At 41.4% G+C, this 21,333-nt stretch overlaps 1 protein-coding gene across 1 annotated transcript in view; it reads right to left on the bottom strand.

The window, feature by feature from the left end:
- The window catches only part of SPEF2 (sperm flagellar 2), a gene marked incomplete at its 5' end in the record, with an annotated part of 550,273 nt that overhangs the window by 64,065 nt on the left and 464,875 nt on the right, over positions 1-21,333 (bottom strand). Inside the window, one exon of the mRNA XM_030191922.1 lies at positions 14,950-15,176. Coding sequence (XP_030047782.1) covers positions 14,950-15,176 — 227 coding nt within the window. The remainder of the gene's footprint in view (positions 1-14,949; positions 15,177-21,333) is intronic.

Below are 21,333 nucleotides of genomic sequence, written 5' to 3'. Positions count from 1 at the left end.
CTTGGACTGGACTCCGAGGCTTGAGTGGAAGTGCCACTTGAACTGGGATAGGAGGCTCGGTTAGAAGCGCCGCTCGGACAGGCCTCCGAGCTTGGCTGGAACTGGGCCTCAGCTTGGACTCAGCAACTTGGCTGGAGCTGGAACTCGGCTTGGACTCTGGAGCAATTCGGCTGAGAGCATCCCTCCGGATGGACTGCTAATAAGCCTGGACCTCGGGATTCATAGCATGCTTTCTTTCAACAGCAGCTTCCCGAGTATCCTGCAGGGCTGGGTCGGAGACAAGTAGGCAGTGGTATTCCCAGAGCGGGGTCCTAGGATCAATGGCAGAAACTGGGGTTTCAATGAGCCCAAGCTGCCGGATACGCTTCCTCTCCACTGAAACTTCAGGCCGCTTCTTCAAGAGTGGGCCAAACAAAAGTTTTCTACGATATTCCTCAAGTGTCATAAAAAGATCAAGAACAATTATAACGCCAGAACCGAACTTCACATAGGAAACAGGAACTGCACCCGGGCAGTAACCCGGATTGCCAACAGGGGCCAAAGTTCTGGGCTGGAAACCTAGCTGGAAGGGTGATCTTGCTGAGCTCATGGCCTTTGCATTCTGTCACATTTTCAAAAAGCAGGAACTAGGTTTGTGAGCCCTTGGACCACTGCCGAGGAGCGGCAGTGGCAGGCAAAACCACCCCACACAGGGATAAGGCAGAACTCTGACAGGGCCAGCTAGACTTCACCTGCACTTGACCACCGTTCCTCAGGAATTGAGCCCCTGAGTGCAGGTGGCCGGCAGGACTTACCGGACAGGGCCGGAACTGGATACCAGCAGGATACACACAGGGACTAGAACACACAGGGAGGCTAGGCAGAATACTAGACTAGGGCTCTCAGATAGACAATGGACAGAACTGAACGCTGCAAGCAGCCACTGAAACAGGGAACAAAACACTGGTAGACAAGAGACAGAACTGAAAGCTGCAAGCAGCCACTGAAACAGGGAAAAAACACTGATAGATAAGAGAACTGAAAGCTGCCAGGCAGCCACTGAACAAGAAACACAGGCGACCAAGAACTAGACAAAGACATACAAACAAGACTGGGAAACAAACAATACAGTAAACAAGCAATACAGAACACAAAGCTACACAAAGACTACACTAGAATCAGGCAAGCGCACCAGCACCCCAACATACCAGGGCCTTAGGCGATGCACAGGCAAAGCAGAGAGTTTCCAAATGGCTAATAAGCCCAGTAGCAGCTAAGATTCAGCTGCAGCAATCACCAGGCAGCTAAGGGTGCTGTGCAGGCTCAAACAAGACAAGCAAGTCTGGCAGGCCGGAAGATCCGGACTGGACTGGGCTGAAGTCTGGAATGGGAAACAGCACACAGAGACAGAGCTAACTTAGAAAGACCAGGCAGAAGCCAGCTTAGAAGCTGACCGCCAGAAATAAGGTAAGCCTGAGGGGGGTCACGACCACAGACGTGACAGGAGGGGAAATTTGGAATGGAAGTCCCATGACCACATTGGACCAAATCGTCCACCACAAGAGTGACTCTCTCAGACTGGGAGTGACAGAGATGACATCCACTAGGTTCCCTGAGGTCTGACACCACTGAGAAGCCAGGATCCATTGAGTCTCGCTCAAATGAAGATGTGCCATGGGTGTGATATGCACTATGGAGGCCATGTGACCTAACAACCTCAGTATCTGCCAAGCTGTGACCTGCTGGCTCAGGAGGGCCTGCAGGGTGATGGCTATTAATGCCTCTGCTCTGGCATCCAGAAGGAAGGCCCATGCTTGAACCATGTCTAGCAGGGCTCCAATGAATTCCAACTGTTGAACTGGAAGGAGGTGGGTCTTTGGGTAGTTTTAAACAAACCCAAGAAGCTACAACACCCAAATGGTTCTTTGCATTGATTCCAGAGCCCCATCCGTGGATGTGCTCTTGATCAGTCATCTAAGTAGGGAAATACGTGCACTACTAGCATGTGTAGACAAGCTACAACTATGGTATGTCATTTGGTAAAGATTGGGGAATGGATGTGAGACCCAAAAGCAGTACGCAATACTGGTAGTGGTGTTTTCCTACTTGAAATCTGAGATACTTCTTGTGACAGGGATGTATCTGTATGTGGATGTAATGGCGCAGGTTGACAAACTGAAGAGTAGTAAATCTCCTGGACCGGATGGTATTCATCCCAGAGTACTGATAGAATTGAAAAATGAACTTGCGGAACTATTGTTAGTAATATGTAATTTATCTTTAAAATTGAGCATGGTACCGGAAGATTGGAGGGTGGCCATGTAACGCCCATTTTTTTAAAAGAAGGAGATCCGGAAAATTATAGACTGATGAGCCTGACATCAGTACCAAGCAAAATGATAGAGACTATTATAAAGAACAAAATAAATGATACCCAACTGGTTTAATTTCAAAATAAATGGTACCCACCCGGTGCTTAGGCCTAAGAGGGCCAAAGAAGCTGCGGAAAAAATAGAAAGAAAACTTAAATGGGCAAGAAACACTGAGACATCAAAAAGTGGAGGAGTGGCCTAGTGGTTAGGGCGGTGGACTTTGGTCCTGGGGAAGTGAGGAACTGAGTTTGATTCCCACTTCAGGCACAGGCAGCTCCTTGTGACTCTGGGCAAGTCACTTAACCCTCCATTGCCCCATGTAAGCCGCATTGAGCCTGCCATGAGTGGGAAAGCGCGGGATACAAATGTAACAAAAAATAAAATAAAAATTAAAAAAAAGGGGAAGGAGGACTGGAAAAGCTAGGGAGAAAAAAGGTCCCATGTACCAAGAGGGAAGGCACAAAAATCTCAAAAAGAAGCACTGAGGAGAACTGTGCAGAAACACGACTGCTCTGCTCTGCAGAGAGACTAAGACTGCTTGTCCCACGTGTTTATGTTGAATGGGAATGCACTCACACATGCACAGTACAGTGCTGCCAAAGGCTTCATAATTTATTAGAATGCTTGGTAGCGTCCATGACAGGCTCTATCGGGTGATGTCACCATTATGTGGCAAATGATATCCTCCTGCTTGTCGTCAGATAAAGAATGTTTTCACATTCAGAGCTTGATTTATTATTAATGGGAGAAGTGCTTAAGGGGCCTGTTTATCACAGTGCACTAAGCAGCACATATTAACCAAAACAGGCAGTCGGTGACTCAGATGTTTGGGGAGGCTAAAGAGGGGCGAGATTAGGGCAGGGCTAATGCAGGGTCGGATAGGATATGGAGGGACAAATTTGAATCTTTTCATCACAACACCTGTGCCTGTGGGGGCACTTTTGGACACAGCAAAGAAGGACCCCTTCACTGTGTTGCTCTGGTGCAGCTGTGCCAGCTTCATCAGAAATCTCTGTTTCTGATGGTAATATGTACACAGAACACAGTTCAGTAAATTATGTGCCACAAAAATCAAAATAAAGCATAAAAATAGAACACATGAAACAGAATAATAATTGCAGCATTCAGGAAATATACCAGGGCACTTTAAGAAATCCAATGGTTATTGGCAGTGATAAAATCATTTGTCAAATGACCACCAGGTTTTAGATCTGATGCTCTTTAGTTTATTGTTGAGTTACCAAACATGTTTGGATTATGTATTATCTGTATGAACCACACCTAATGGTTAGAGTAGCAGGCTGAGAACCAGGGAAGCCAGGGTTCAAATCCAACTACTGCTCCTTGATATCTTAGACAAATCACTTAACCTTCCATTGCCTCAGGTACAAACTTTGACTGCAAGCCCTCCAGGGGCAGGATAATACTTAGTAAACCTGAATGAAACCCACCTTGAGCTACTACTGAGTATGCTGTGAGCTAAATCCAAATTGTAATATAAGGTATATTGTGAAGTAATACAAAACATTTAAAAAGTCACTCAGAACCTATAAAGCAAATTTACTGTACCATAATCACAATAACTTCCAGGAGTCACACAGCAAGGGCTTACCTATTTAAAGGCAGCACCGTACACACTGCAATAGAACATCAATGCATCTATTGAGAAAACTGAATAAGCAAGATTAGTATGGATTCATCCTATTCAGACATTCAGTGCTAACACAATACCTGCCTTTTTTCACATACAAACACAGACAGGCCCTCACCAAGTAATGAATAATTACCTACAAATGAAAAACAAATGTGTAGACAAAATATTAACTGAAAACCCAAGATACCAGACTCTGTTTACAGTGCAATACCAGGGAAATAAAAACTGTGATCAAATCCCTCTGTACTATGCACAATATAAAGATAACATATGTAAATTTCAAAAACTGACACATTCCACTCAATAAATCAAAAATTAATAAATGAAAAAATAAATAATTAACTGTTTATTTTTAATTGTTACAAGTGCCCCCTAGGGTGCCTGGTTGGTGTCCTGGCATGTGAGGGGGACCAGTGCACTACGAATCCTGGCCCCTCCCATGAACCAATGCCTTGGATTTGGTCGTTTTTGAGCTGGGTGCCTTCGGTTTCCATTATCCCTGAAAAACGAAACCGCCCAGCTCAAATCCGCACAAATCCGATGCATTTGCCGGGCACAAACCGTATTATCGGAAAAAAGATGGGGCGCCCATTTTTTTCGAAAAAAAGGTTTATCCCGCCCCTTCACGTACCCGTTCTCGGAGATAGACGCCCATGGAGATGGGCGTTCGCGTTCGATTATGCCCCTCCAGATGTCCTTAAATAAAAATAAAAATCAGACAAAAGATTGCAAATTAATTCTGTTAAGTACTGAGCATGATGTAAATAGGAACAGCAAACATAGTTTGAAATGTCTATATGCGAATGCCAGGAGCCTAAGAAATAAGATGGGAGAGTTAGAATATATTGCACTAAATGAAAAATTAAATATAATAGGCATTTCTGAGACTTGGTGGAAGGAGGATAACCAGTGGGACACTGTCATACCGGGGTACAAATTATATCATAGTGATAGGGTGGATCAAATTGGTGGAGGGGTAGCATTGTATATTAACGAGAGCCTTGAATCAAATAGATTGAAAATTCTGCAGGAAACAAAACACTTCTTGGAATCACTGTGGATTGAAATTCCATGTTTAAAGGGGAAAAGGATAGTGATAAGAGTGTACTACCATCCGCCTGGCCAGAATGAACAGACGGATGCAGAAATGTTAAAGGAAATTAGGGATGCAAACAAACTGGGCAACACAATAATAACGGGTGACTTCAATTAACCCGATATTGACTGGGTAAATGTAACATGGGGACATGCTAGGGAGGTAAAATTCCTTGATGAAATCAAGGACAGCTTTATGGAGCAGGTGGTACAGGAGCCGATGAGAGAAAGAAAAATTCTAGACCTAGTCCTTAGTGGAACACATGATCTGGTGCGGGAGGTAATGGTGCTGGGGCCGCTTGATAACAGTGATCATAATATGATAGGATTTGATATTAGCTTTGAAGTAAGTATACATAGGAAATCAAATACGTTAGCGTTTAACTTTAAAAAAGAAGACTATGATAAAATGAAAAGAACGGTGAGAAGAAAACAAGGCCTACCACGAGAACCCTTAACTAACTATAACACAACACTTATCCACCTTTATTCAGAATATATCTTTCTTTAACTGATTGACCAGATCCTCTTACTTTCCTTGACTTCTTTGTAACACCAATTGTATTCTTTACCCTAGTATGGCGATGCCATAACAGGTCTTTGTAAGCCACATTGAGCCTGCAAATAGGTGGGAAAATGTGGGATACAAGTGCAATAAATAATAATAATAAATAAAACTTAGAGTAGCGACTGCGAGGGTCAAAAATTTACATCAGGCATGGATGCTGTTCAAAAACACCATTCTGGAAGCCCAGGCTAAATATATTCCGCATATTAAAAAAGGAGGACGGAAGACCAAACGACAGCCGGCGTGGTTAAATAGTGAGGTGAAGGAAGCTATTAGAGCTAAAAGAAAATCCTTCAGAAAATGGAAGAAGGAACCGACTGAAAATAATAAGAAATGGCATAAGGAATGTCAAGTCAAATGCAAAGTGCTGATAAGGAAGGATAAGAGGGACTTCGAAAGAAAGATTGCGTTGGAGGCAAAAACACGTAGTAAAATTTTTTTAGGTATATTAAAAGCAGGAAGCCGGCAAAAGAATTGGTTGGACCGCTAGATGACCGAGGAGTAAAAGGGTCAATCAGGGAAGACAAAGCAATAGCGGAGAGATTAAATTAATTCTTTGCTTCAGTCTTCACCGAGGAAGATTTGGGAGTGATACCGGTGTCGGAAATGGTATTTGAAGCTGACGAGTCGGAGAAATTTAATGAATTCTCTGTAAACCTGGAGGATGTAATGGGGCAGTTCTACAAACTGAAGAGTAGCAAATCTCCTGGACCGGATGATATTCATCCCAGAATACTGACAGAACTGAAAAATCAGCTTGCAGAGCTATTGTTAGAAGTATGTAATTTATCCTTAAAATCGAGTGTGGTACCGGAAGACTGGAGGGTGGCCAATGTAACGCTGATTTTTAAAAAAGGTACCAGAAGAGATCCGGGAAACTATAGACCGGTGAGTCTGACTTCGGTGGTAGAGACTATTATTAAGAACAAAATTACAGAGCAGATTCAAAAGCATGGATTAATGAGACAAAGTCAACATGGATTTAGTGAAGGGAAATCTTGCCTCACCAATCTACTACATTTCTTTGAACGGGTGAACAAATATGTGGATAAAGGGGAGCCGGTTGATATTGTGTATCTGGATTTTCAGAAGGCGTTTGACAAAGTACCTCACAAAAGACTCCAGAGGAAATTGGAGAGTCATGGGATAGGAGGTAGTGTTCTATTGTGGATTAAAAACTGGTTAAAAGATAGAAAACAGAGAGTAGGGTTAAATGGTCATTATTCTCAATGGAGAAGGGTAGTTAGTGGGGTTCCCCAGGGGTTCTGTGCTGGGACCACTGGTTTTTAACATATTTATAAATGATCTAGAGATGGGAATAACTAGTGAGGTAATTAAATTTGCTGATGACACAAAGTTATTCAAAGTCGTTAAATCGCAGGAAGATTGTGAAAAATTACAAGAGGACCTTACGAGACTGGGAGGCTGGGCGTTTAAATGGTTGATGACGTTTAATGTGAGCAAGTGCAAAGTGATGCATGTGGGAAAGAGGAACCTGAATTATAGCTACGTCATGCAAGGTTCCACGTTAGGGGTCACCGACCAAGAAAGGGATCTAGGTGTCGTCGTGATGATACGTTGAAACTTTCTGCTCAGTGTGCTGCTGTGGCTAAGAAAGCAAATAAATAGAACGTTAGGTATTATTAGGAAAGGAATGGAAAACAAAAATGAGGATGTTATAATGCCTTTGTATCACACCTCGAATATTGTGTTCAATTCTGGTCGCTGTATCTCAAAAAAGATATAGTGGAATTAGAAAAGGTGCAGCGAAGGGTGACGAAAATGATAAAGGGGATGGGACAACTTCCCTATGAGGAAAGGCTAAAGCGGCTAAGGCTCTTCAGCTTGGAGAAAAGGCAGCTGAGGGGAGATATGACAGAGGTCTATAAAATAATGAGTGGAGTTGAACGGGTAGATGTGAAGCGTCTGTTCACGCTTTCCAAAAATACTAGGACTAGGGGGCATGCAATGAAGCTATAATGTAGTAAATTTAAAACGAATCAGAAAAAAAAAATTTTCACTCAACTTGTAATTAAACTCTGGAATTCGTTGCCAGAGAATGTGGTAGCGGAGTTTAAAAAAGGTTTGGACGGCTTCCTAAAGGAAAAGTCCATAGACTGTTATTAAATGGACTTGGGGAAAATCTACTATTTCTGGGATAAGCAGTATAAAATGTTTTGTACTTTTTGGGATCTTGCCAGGTATTTGTGATCTGGATTGGCCACTGTTGGAAACAGGATGCTGGGCTTGATGGACCTTTGGTCTTTCCCAGTATGGCAATACTTATGTACAGTAAATATGTAAGGTAGTTGCTAAAGACTTTGACTGGGCTGTGTTGGCATTCTTGACGAATAAGTAAACAGGGGCTAAAGGAACATCATTATTAATTGCCTTGCAAATGAGTGTCAGAACCTTAAACTGTACATGGTATTTCCCTAAGAAGCAGTGTAATATGATCAAACTGCTCAATCCACCTAACAGATGAGCTGCAGAATTCTGAGCAACCTGCACTGATCTAATGAAACATGCTGGCTGGCCTAAATAGAAAGAATTTTAGTAGCTGAAATAAGGTAAAACAAAATTTTGAGTCACTAACCTAAAATTCTTCAATGATAATAAGTCTTTCAACCTTCTACATATCTTCAATTTGTAAAAAAATATTTTTCACGATCATACTTAACTTTGAACAAAAAGATAAAGAAGACTCTAATATCTCTCCTAAATGTCTTATTTATTTGAGAACAGGAATCTTAACACTATCAAACAAAATGTCCTGTGGAAAAGGTTCTGGTTGCCCAGACAACAATAATATTGGTGAGTTTGACATACTCAGATTTAATCTATTTACAGGATTGAATAGAACTAAAGTGGTGAGCAGACCAAGAACAGACTGAAGTACTCCAAGGTAGTCCAAAAATAACAAAAAATGTTTTTTAAGAACATAAAAACACAAGCCACACTGGGCAGACCGAAGGACCATCAAGCCCAGTATCCTGTTTCCAACAGTAGCCAATCCAGGTCACAAGTACCTGGCAAGATCCCAGAAAAGTAAAACAGATTTTATGCTGTTTATCCTAGAATATGCAGTGGATTTTCCCAAGTCCATCTTAATAATGGCTTATGGACTTTTCTTTTAGGAAATTATCCAAACCCTTTTTAAACCCTGCTAAGTTAACTGCTTTTACCACATTCTCTGGCAACAAATTCCAGAGGTTAATTACTCGTTGAATGAAGAAATATTTTCTCTGATTTGTTTTAAATTTACTACTTTGTAGCTTCATTGCGTGCCCCCCAGTCCTAGTATTTTTGGAAAGAGTAAACAAACGTCTACCTGTTCCACTCCACTCAGTATTTTATATACCTCTATCATATCTCCCCTCAGCCATCTCTTCTCCAAGCTGAAGAGCCCTAGCCGCTTTAGCCTTTCCTCATAGGGAAGCCACCCCATTCCCTTTATCATTTTCACTATATCTTAGGCATTATAACATTCTCAGTTTTGTTTTCCATTCCTTTCTTAATAATTCCTAACATTCTATTTGCTTTCTTAGCCGCCGCTGCATACTGAGCAGAGGGTTTCAACGTATCATCAATGATGACACCTAGATCCTTTTCCTGGGCGATGACTCTTAATGTGGAACTTTGCATCACATAGCTATGGTTTGGGTTCCTCTTTCAAATATGCACCATTTTGCACTTGCTCACATTAAACGTCATCTGTCATTTGGATGCCCAGTCTCCCAGTCTCGTAAGGTCCTCTTGCAATTTTTCACAATCCTGTTGCGATTTAACAACTTTGAATAACTTTGTGTCATCAGCAAATTTAATTACCTCACTAGTTATTCCCACATCTAGATCATTTATATATATGTTAAAAAGCAGCAGTCTCAGCACATACTTGTACACAAGTGTTTTACCCCCCTTTTTACAAAGCTGCACAAGTGGCTGGCGGTGCGGTAATGCCAACACAGCCCAGTCAAAATGAATGGGCTGTGTCGGCATTACCACGTGGCAGCCGCTAGTGCAGCTTTTTAAAAAGGGGGGTAAAACACTTGTTTGCTGGTTATTCAATTATCTCTTATTTCTTTTATTTTGAGGACTGGATTAGTTACCATTTATGTTTGCATTAGTAATTTTAATTTCTTGTAATAATATCTTATGGTGGCTAAATTTCTGTACAAGTATGTGCTGAGACTGCTGTTTTTTAACATATATATAAATGATCTAGAGATGGGAATAACTAGTGAGGTAATTAAATTTGCTTATGACACAAAGTTATTCAAAGTTGTTAAATCGCAACAAGATTGTGAAAAATTGCAAGAGGACCTTACGAGACTGGGAGATTAGTTATTCACTAATCACTAAGATATTAACCCTAAAGGGCGGTCCTATCTTTAATTTCAAGATAGCTAAAAAAATCATAATAGGGGTCCTCTGACCTGGTAGAAGAGCCCTGATCAGTAACCACCAATTTATTACTCAAGAACATAGTTAACTGAGAGGGATAAAAAAAAGGATAAGTTTGAGACTGACATTTCATTTTACACTTACAAGGATATTTCAGGAAAAACATACCACTCAAAGCTAAAACCCTCAGACACATGAAAAAAAACTGGCATCTAAGTTTTTGTGAAGCCTTAGCAACATTAGGAAATATTTGAACCTTCAAAGTACACACGATGTTTAAAGTATAATTTCAACAGCAAAAGCAACTTTAATGAACAACGACACTGGAGGGGTGAAAACTGTGCCTGACCTGGCTATGTTTCGCCCTACCGGACTGCATCAGAAGCTAGTGGTACAGCCAAAACAGAATAAATATAAATATAACATATAATGTAATAAATAATAAATTATGACATCCATACTAAAAAAAACCCTCATATAAAACAATAAATATGTGATTGCTGGGGATGTATAATGACAGTGACTCATGGGAGAGCAAAATGTTACGTTGGGGTCTGGCAGCAGCAAAATGCCTGATAGCTCGGAAGTGGCGAGTTACTGGCCCTCCTTCCTTGGGGGACTGGAAAGCAAAATTAGAACAACTCATAGCTATGGAGCGCTTAACGGCATACCATAGAGATGGGGAGCTACGGTGCAAGAGAGGATGGTATCGACTGCAAGAATGGGTGAGGACAATCAAACTTTGATAGGAACGGGTGGTAGTTGGGGAGGGGGGGGGGAGGAAGGGAGGGAGGGGGCAGTAGGGAAGGGAGGAACAGAAGAGGAGGGCTAGAGGGGGAAGTGAGGCAATTATATGCTTGAACAAATTTAAGGGGGTAGGACAGAGCTGAGGGTGTAGACCCTTGTTTATAGTGATTGGGAGTTGATAGTTCAATTTTCACCATGGATTGTTGTTTTGCTCTTTTCTGTTATATTATATGGATGTCCAATATTTTAGGACAACTTGGCATTATCTGTACTGTCTTGAATGTTGTAAGTTGCTTCATTAATAAAAATATTTAAAGTGGAAAAAAAAATAAATATGTGATTGACATCAATGTAGTAACATAAAATAAAAAGCCAAACTATAATTAAGAATAAATGTGAATGTCCACAAAATAGTATCAAATAATAAGCATACAAAGGTTATACGTAATTAAAACACAATGATTAAAAATCACTTACATATACACAAAGGTACAAAAAATTACATACCCAGAATGATATCAAAAATGGTTTCCACCAAAACTAATAAATACTAGGGATAAGGAAGAAAGAAAAAGAAAATGAGATCGATATTGATAACATTTTAAAACTGTAATTCAAAAACATGAGCAGACAACTGTAGAAGTTACTAAGGTACGCTAGCATTTTTATCATGCGCTAAACACTAGAGACACCCATATATTCCTATGGGTGTCTCTAGTGTTTAGTGTCCGCTAAAAACGCTAGTGTGCTTCTAGTGTGGCCCTTACTGTCTCTCTCCCTACTTCCTGCAGCTTGTTGCTGAAACAGCCAAACTTAAAGGTAGGTACTGGTTACATGACCAAAAGTCTCAGAAGCAAATTCAAATAAAAAATATGTACATATAACATAAAAAATCAATTTAATAACTTCATAAATAGACTATGTTGGTATGTAAAACTAGGTTGGTATCTACTGCTAAAGAGATAAAAAATGATTTATTGTAAAGAAAACTTCTTGAGAAAATGGACTTGAGCACCAAAAATTTATCATTTTTATGGATGTTCGCATATGTTCTTAATTATAGCCTGGCTTTTTATTTTACTATATTGATGTCAATCGCATATTTATTGTTTTATATAATTATTTTTTAGTCTGGATGATATTATTTACTATAGTATATTTTATGCTATGTTTATATTTATTCTGTTTTGATAGTACTGTCAGCCCCTGGTAGAACGAAACTTGGCCAGGTCGGATGCAGCTTTTACCCCTCCAGTGTTGTTCTTGGACTACCTAGGAATACATAAGAACATAAGAGTAGCCATACTGGGTCAGACAAATGGTCCATCTAGCCCAGTATCCTGTTTCCAGCAGTGGCCAAGCCAGGTCACAAGTACCTGGCAGAAACCCAAATCGTGGTTAACATTCTATGCTATCAATACCAGGACAAACAGTTGCTTCCCCATGTCTGTCTCAATAGTCCTCCAGGAACTTGTCCAAACCCTTTTTAAACCCAGATACTCTAACCCAGGGCAGTAGCTATGTGGGGCCATGGGGGCATGCCCCCCCCCCCCCCCCCCGATTTGGCCCTGGCCCTCCCACTGCCGACCCTTTCGACCCCCCCCCCCTTCCCGCCGCCACCAACCCTCCCCCGCCGCCATCAGGTACCTGTGCTGGTGGGGGTCCCCAACCCCCGCCAGCCGAAGTCCTTTTCAGCACCGGTCTCTGGGCCGGCACTTTGCTTCAGCTGAGTCGTCCTGACGTCCTGCACGTTCCTACGTGACCATAGGGACATCAGGACGACTCACACAGAAACAGAATCCTTCCATCCAGATCAGCTGCAGCAGCGCGCCACCCCGGAGACTGGCGCTGAAGAGGACTTTGGCTGGCGGGGGTTGGGGATCCAGTCAGCACAGGTACATGATGGTGGCGGCGGCATTGGGGGAGGGTTGGTGGCAGCGGGAAGGGGGGGTCGAAAGGGGAGGGGAGCAGTGGGAGGGTCAAAAGTGGCAGGGGGGTCAGCCGCGCTGGGGGGGGGGGGGCTAAAATGTGCCCCCTCACCTCGGGCTCTGGACCCCCCTCCAGACAAAGTCTGGCTATGCCCCTGCGCTAACCGCTTTGGTCTTTCTTGGTCTGCTAGTCTGGCTCTTACACACTATTTGCCTTTTTGTTTTCTTGAAGAAAACTAAGATATAATCTAAAAAAGTACAGTCCATTCAAGAAGGTTCCCTTCACTGAAAAAAAAAATTGAAGACTATCCTCATACAGCCTATAGTGTATACCAAGGCCTGCTACAAACTCATTTATAGAAATCATATAACCCTGGGAAACTCCTTATGTGAATGCTATCCAAGTAGAGCAATCCTGACATTGCCTGATTTTACCAAAAATAGAATTATTTTCACTTTCAGTCCTCCACCCCACACCTGGCCCCAGCCTACCAACCAGTCTCCAGTTACACAAGATGCCTCATCTACCATCTGCTGGGGATTGAGAAATACTGGCTGGTGCAAGTTGCACAGGGTACTTATAGAGTGATAACACTATTCTGGTAGTTCTCCATCTCCCCCCATGCTTTTATGAAAAAGGCAAAACGAAAGGTCTGGTAACTTGATAAAGAACTGAGGGGTCCTTTTACAAAGCAGCAGTAAAAAGTGGCCTGTGGTAGTGTGAGCGCATCTTTTGGGTGCGTGCTGGGCCAATTTTAACATGGTTGGGGATTTTTTAATGGGTCAAGAAATAGCAAGCACAAAAATTAAAACTAGTGTGCGCCTATTTATGGCCTGAGCCCTTACTGCCAGCCATTGACTTAGCGGTAATGGCTCACTCGCTACCCGTGTGGTAACCATGCAGCGCGTGCCAATGTGGCTGTGCTGCCGATTACTGAAGGGGACGTCCCCTGCGGTAGAAAATAGAAAAGTATTTTCTACCGCGGCATTTGGCGTGTGCCAAACTTGAAATTACCATTAGGCGCATGCGTTACCCCAGTGGTAGTACCGATTTGGCATGTGCTACCTGTGCATTAACCCTCCCGCAGTTTTGTAAAAGGACCCCTGTATGTTTCTAATGGTATACAGATCTGCTTTCAAGATTAACTGAATTATGGTGACTACCTCTTGTAGTTTTTGTGACATGATACAAGAGTGGTTTGCCATTGCCTTCTCCTGTGCAGTGTGAGGCACCACTATGTTGCTGTGGCACAACCTAGGGAGGCATGACCTGGACTGGCATTGCTGCCAGAACCTGCCCAGCATTAGGCCCAAGGCAGCAGAGGGTTACTTGACTTGTCCAAGGGCACAAAGAGCTTCTATGGGATTTGGACCTGGGTCTTCTGGTTCCCAGAATCCCAGCCCACTGCACTAATCACTCCTTATAGGATACACAGTTCTGTACAATCACAGAAAAATAGGACTGAGGGCAATTCAAGACATTTGGTTCACTTCCACGCCTCCAGGCAAGATCACTGAACCAAACTATCCCAAACAAATATTTGTCCGATCTGCTCAGAAAAGAAATCAGCTACAATGAAGATTCTATTATCTTTTCTTTAAGAATTTATAGCTAGAAGTTCTTCCTATTGTGTAATCTAAATCTTCTTAGTTTCTGCTCATTTCTTGTCAAAAAATGTAGAGAACTTCTCACCACCTCTTTATACCTTTATTTATGTATTTGAATGCCACTGTCCTGTAGCAAATTGGCAGGTCAATATTCAACCCATGGTGGTCAGTGTTTTTATAAATGCCAGCCACCATGGGCTTTATATACCCATATATTCAGCACTGGGCTGTACCCAGATACTAGTACTGAATATAAGGGTAAAATACGACTAATTGCATTTATCTGGGTACTGTTATGCAGACCAGTACCCAGATAACTATCTGGTTACTTTTTGCTGTCCTAATATTGTCCAGATAGTTACCTGATTAGCAGACCGAATATTGCCACTAAACCAGTAACTCCTGGTTTCTCTCTGACTCCATCCTCAGACTGACCAGATTCTCAGTGGTACTATCCAGGTAAGTGCTGCTAAAAATCAGTCAGTGGGACTTATCTGGGTAGGATTATTCTCACTAAAGATTGACCACAGAATGTAAGTAGGTACTTGTACAAGTCTGACAAATGCTGGCTTCGATGACCGATCTTTTTCCTACCTCCAGAGGACACCTGTAGAAGCTGATGATACAGCTTGTTAAGTTGAGATACAGTTAAAGTGATGTAGAATTGTTTTTCTATTGAAGGTGGGCGTGATGGTGGGAGAGGATCTGGGAACAGTTTCACATCGTTGATGTAGAAGTCTGTCTGTTCTAAAACAAGTTCGTTCTGAATTTTATTAGCAGTTTCAATGTGATGTTGTGCAATATAAATCATCTTGTCAATACTGCAAAAACAAAAACAATACATTTGATGGCTATATAGAAACAGATTGCAGTCCATATCTCAAAATATATTCTGAATACAAAGTTTATAAAACTTTTCTTTATTTTCCTGAAATGGAATCTCTACATGATGCCCCTAATTGGAATACAAATGACTCAATACACTCCTTTTCTTACTGAGCTCTCAAAGATGAATGTATGGATAGAAAAGCACAATTTGAAAATATTCAGGGAGAGCTAAAATGTTTTTAGCATGACTTAGGGGCCATTTTACTAAGCCGCGTAGGCGCCTAAGCACATCCAATGCACATCAATTTGGAGTTACCTTCCAGCTACCACGTGGCCCAGGTGGTAATTTCATTTTTTACATGCGCTGGAAAATAATTTTGATTTTCTGGCACGCAGCGGAAACCGGGCAGTAATCGTCATTCTACGCGTGTAGACGATTACCACACGGTTACCGCGTGAGACCTTACCCGCTAAGTCAATGGATGGTGGTAAGGTCTCAGACCCAAAATGGACGTGTGCCAATTTTTAATTTGCCGCATGTCTGTTCTTGGCAAAATTTGAAAAAGGCCTTTTATACAGGTGCGCTGAAAAGTGGATCTGTGTGCACCCACAACACACGCCTACACTAGGGCAGCCCATTTTTCAGCGCACCTTAGTAAAAGGACCCCTTAAAAAATTAATTGGGCACATAGAAGGGAAAGCTACCACAGATATTCCATTAGCTCTCCCAGTTCCGGCATGAATAGACTATAAGGAGTTATTCATTCATTAATTCACAAAGGGGTCCTTTTACCAAGCTGCGCTAGTAAATGGGCTTAGCATGTTCTAACCTGGGACTTTCTCGCATGCTAAGCCTGTTTCCATCTCATCCGTAAATTCAGCCTTTTTCAATTATATCTTTTTCTGGCTGTGAACTAATGTTAGCATTAGCATGTGGCTACTTATAAAAATTAAAGCAGGAGCCTATACCGTCTCCTATTTAAGAGGTGCTAAGGGTTCCCGCGTTAAGTCAGCTTTATTCAGTTAGCGTGTGCTAATTTCAATGCACTAGCTGAACAGCACTTCCATGCTCATTTTTTGCCCCTTTCATGCCCCTCCCCTCAAAAAGATAACACATGGTTATCGTGTGCAAATGGAAAAACTAACAAAATGCACTTTAACATGTCTTGCATTAGGTCATTTTTCACATGTTAAGTGCATGTTAGTGCTTAACATGGTTTAGTAAAAGGGCCCCAAGATTTTGAATTGAAAGCCATGATCCAGAGATCATGAAAATATTGACTGCTGCTCAGGGCTGGAATAACTCCGGACAATCCCTTATGGGAGCAATTCTGTCATTTGTATTTTTTTCATCTCATGGTGAAAATGAGCAAACTTACCTAAAACAAACTGGAACTGGTTTCAATTCAAACAAACTCACTAAAGGAACACAGATAAGGAGCTCCTTAGTGCGCTCCTTTATGTACCTCTACAGGGCACCACTTTTTTTCATTTCATTTTTACTTTATTTTTACTTCACTCTACCTTGGATTACTTTCCTTTGATTCCACCTTATGGTCTCTCCTGTCTACACATTTAGCAATCATGTGCCTAGTCCCTCCAATTTCAGTCATTTATTGAAGTCAGCTTTCTAACTGGTATAAGATACGGAAAAGTAGTTTTCCTAATCCGTGAACCCTGATCTCAGTACTCATTATTCTACCAGAGGAATGATTCTCCTCTAGATTAGCTTTGAGCCCATAATCCCCCTCCATTGGGCGATTTAATGTACAGTCCATTTGGAACAAATATCTTCTGATCCAGAACCTTTTAGTAGCTCAGACGTTTGGCATCTTTTGTCTAACCAAAACTTAGATACATAGAGGGACATTTCTGAAAGAATATACAAGTCAGAAAAGAGACGACTAGCTCTTAATGTCCAAAATGGACATCCAGCTCGCATGTCTGTGTGCTGAAGATGTCCAGCATGAACAACCATTTTACAAACTGGAACGTCCAACATATGAACGCAAAGCAGCAGGGACAAGGACGTCTCTCTGGCAGCATTCTTAGAAGAACAGTCATATAGACATCCCTGCAGAGCAGAAAGGCAGCCTAGTGGTTAGTGCAGTGGACTTTAAACCAGGGAACCCAGGTTCAAATCCTACTTTATCTCTTTTATTTTGTAACTGGGAGCCCTCCAGGAATAGAAAAAATACATACTATACCTGAATGTACAGTGGCTTGCAGGTGGATTATATTTAAGTATAGAAGGTATTTTTCTGTTCCTGGTGGGCTCATACTTAAAAAAAAAAAAAGTTAAAGTGGGATTTGAACGTGGGTTTCTTAGTTTACAGTCCATTGCACTAGCCACTAGGCTACTCCTCAGATCTGTATGCTGCTCTGTTCACAATGCCTATAATACATGAATCTGTTGCAGAGACTGGTATTCCTTTCCAGTTAAGTACATAAGTAATGCCATACTGGGAAAAGACCAAAAGTCCATCGAGCCCAGAATCCTGTCCCCGACAGCGGCCAATCCAGGTCAAGGGCACCTGGCAAGCTACCAAAACGTAGAAACATTTTATACAAGTTATTCCCGAAATTGTGGATTTTTCCCAAGTCCATTTAGTAGCGGTCTATGGACTTGTCCTTTAGGAAACCGTCCAACCCCTTTTTAAACTCTGCCAAGCTAACCGCCTTCACTACGTTCTCCGGCAATGAATTCCAGAGTTTAATTATGTGTTAGGTGAAGAAAATTTTTCTCCGATTTGTTTTAAATTTACTACACTGTAGTTTCATCGCATGCCCCCTAGTCCTAGTATTTTTGGAAAGCGTGAACAGACGCTTCACATCCACCTGTTCCACTCCACTCATTATTTTATATACCTCTATCATGTCTCCCCTCAGCCGTCTCTTCTCCAAGCTGAAAAGCCCTAGCCTCCTTAGTCTTTCCTCATAGGGAAGTCGTCCCATCCCCGCTATCATTTTTGTCACCCTTCACTGCACCTTTTCCAGTTCTACTATATCTTTCTTGAGATGCGCCGACCAGAATTGAACACAATACTCAAGGTGCGGTCGCACCATGGAGCGATACAATGGCATTATAACATCCTCACATCTGTTCTCCATACCTTTCCTAATAATACCCAACATTCTATTCGCTTTCCTAGCCGCAACAGCACACTGAGCAGAAGGTTTCAGTGTATTATCAGTGATGACACACAGATCCCTTTCTTGGTCCGTAACTCCTAACGTGGAACCTTGCATGACGTAGCTATAATTCAGGTTCTTTTTTCCCACATGCATCACCTTGCACTTGCTCACATTAAACGTCATCTGCCATTTAGCCGCCCAGTCTCCCAGTCTCGTAAGGTCCTTCTGTAATTTTTCACAATCCTCTTGTGAGTTAACGACTTTGAATAACTTTGTGTCATCAGCAAATTATTACCTCGCTGGTTACTCCCATCTCTAAATCATTTATAAATATATTTAAAAACAGCGGTCCTAGCACAGACCCCTGAGGAACCCCACTAACTACCCTTCTTCATTGTGAATACTGCCCATTTAACCCCACTCTCTGTTTCCTATCCTTCAACCAGTTTTTAATCCACAATAGAATATTTCCTCCTATCCCATGACCCTCCAATTTCCTATGTAGCCTTTCATGAGGTACCTTATCAAACACCTTTTGAAAATCCAGATACACAATATCAACAGGCTCCCCTTTGTCCACATGTTTGTTTACTCCTACAAAGAATTGAAGTAAATTGGTGTATTTATTTTATTTTTATATTTGTATTCTGCTTTAACCAATGCGTGTAACAGCTCAACATACATTATTTAAAATCACATAAAATCAGATAAACAACATCAACAATTAAGGACTCAACTAAGGTTCATTAAATTTCAACTCTCCAAAAATGCCTTTACAAAGCAGTAAGCTTTCAAAAATCGTTTAAATTGTTGAATATTAGCACAAAGTCTCAAATGACCTGAGAGCTTGTCTCATAATCCAGGTCCTGCAACAGAAAAAGCATGCATTCGAGTTTCAGCATAAGTTATGCTGTTGCAGATGGAAGGCTTAACTGTTTTTGCAGTTTCTGATTTTAAAGATCATCTCAGGCAATAAAAAAAAAATAGAGACCTCTGATGTGTTCAAGTTCTTCATTCTCGGAACATCCAGTGGAAAAAAGACCCCCCCCCCCCCCAGTTGCTGTTTCCCAACAGAGTAATCTAAAATAAACTAAAAGAAGCACAAAACTATAGTTAAAAAGCAAAATCAAAATTCAAACTTCCAAAAAAGAAAAAAAAAGGGGCCTGCCCATAGTCCACAGAACTCCTTCCCAGCGTATGAGAAAGTAATCTAATACATATGCAGATGCAAAAACAAAAGTCCTGTTTCTAAAAGAGATATTAGCATTAGTAACATTATTGTGTATACATATACAACAAGCTTATTAATTAACACATAGGCAACATGCGGCTACCCCTCCCAGCTTTATAGGGAGATGGCTCACTGAAGAAAGGCATATGCTTGGCACATTACGATGTAACACCATCATTGCATTGCTGCTGTGTGATCAGAGTGTGCAAAATTATCAATAACATGCATCGAAAATCTATTCTGCTTCTTCAGTTTATTTGAAAAAGGCCGAGTGTTGTCTCCCTTTGGTTTGTCCCCTCGATAGGGGTGCTGGAATGGCAGATCCTAAGGAAAATGAACTTAAAAACGACTCCACGTCTACTGGATCAACAAAAATATTTTTTCTCCTTTCCATTGAATGCTCAATCTGGCTGGATACATCAAGGCCATTTGTATACCATGCTTGTATAATTTCTGTTTAATCTCTCTGTTTTCCATTAATGTCTGGTCCAGATCAGGGTTGAAGTCCGGGAAAAACAAAACCTGATGACCATTGGAAGTCCAACATGGACAGTTTCTGTGTCCATGCTAACAATAATTCTTTATGTCTCAAGGATATTAGCCAAATTAGGCCTGGATGCTTGTGACTGGAGTCTCAGGTTAGCTTGCATAGGTACCCGATGGTGTCCTCCAGACAGGTCTTCCCTGAAAACAGAGTCCAAAGGGTTTTATCAAGAAAGTCTGCCATATTGCCAGATTCACTTCCTTGTGGTATACCAATGATATACACATTCAATCTGCAGTTGCGGTTCTACAGGTTATCCATTTTGAGAAGAAGATTGTTAATCATGGAGTCATGGGAATCTGTTTTCTTCCGGAGCTCGATATTATCATCCTCCACAGCTCCCATGCGCTGTTCCACCTGGTCCAGTCTGCCCGCTATGGTCTGTACCTCCATCCATACTCCTGCTAAGTCATTTTGGATATCAGTGAGTTGCACTGTTAATTTAGCGTTGCCTTCCTTAATTGCAAGCAAGGCCATATCTATATACCACTCCCAACTATTGCTATGACCAGCTCTCCGAAGTTATCGCTGTGGAGTGAGCAGAAGGGGGAAGTAGCTCTCACTGAGGAAGTGCCACCTTGTTGGGAGAGACACTGTAGCATGGTAGGCTGCCTAGTTGGTTTTGGTGCTTTGTGCTATCTGCTCCAGTGAACAAGAGAGTAAATGCAGGAAACAGAAAAATGCTTTAACAAAATTACACCTGCCTTATAAGAATCTTTGCCGGGAGCTTTCCAGAAGAATGTCCTCACTTCTCAGTAGGCGTCATGTAACCCGACTTTTTTTCTAAATGTTTCTGTGCTGTTGTCTTTTACAGGTTTAATTTTCAAGTCCAATTTCTCTTCCAGTATTTATTTTTTTACTTTTGTTATTACATATATGCACACATATGTGCGTATATATGCCATTATTTTAATCATTTATGTGAATAATCTGCACTCATATGATTATGCCTAGATTATAAAATTACCTCTTTTGGAAGTAATTCTTTCTTTATTTACGTGCCCAGAAAGTGACTATTCTATAAAGGAAAATAGGTTTATCCATGTGTATGCAGTTATTTATGTATCACTTGCAGCCTGTTTTAACCTAAGCAAGTAACAAACAACATATACAGAATAAAATTTAAAACAGACACAACATGTTATACTGAATTCTCCATCTCCATCTGCAACTATCCATTCTCCTCATCAATTATATGCCTGTAGAAACAAATACGTTTTTAGCCTTCTCTTAAATTCAG

The sequence above is a fragment of the Microcaecilia unicolor genome, chromosome 2, assembly GCF_901765095.1.
Source record: "Microcaecilia unicolor chromosome 2, aMicUni1.1, whole genome shotgun sequence".
Classification (NCBI taxonomy): domain Eukaryota; kingdom Metazoa; phylum Chordata; class Amphibia; order Gymnophiona; family Siphonopidae; genus Microcaecilia; species Microcaecilia unicolor.
The sequence above is the reverse complement of the archived record's forward strand: the minus strand, read 5'-3'. Positions and strand labels throughout refer to the sequence as shown.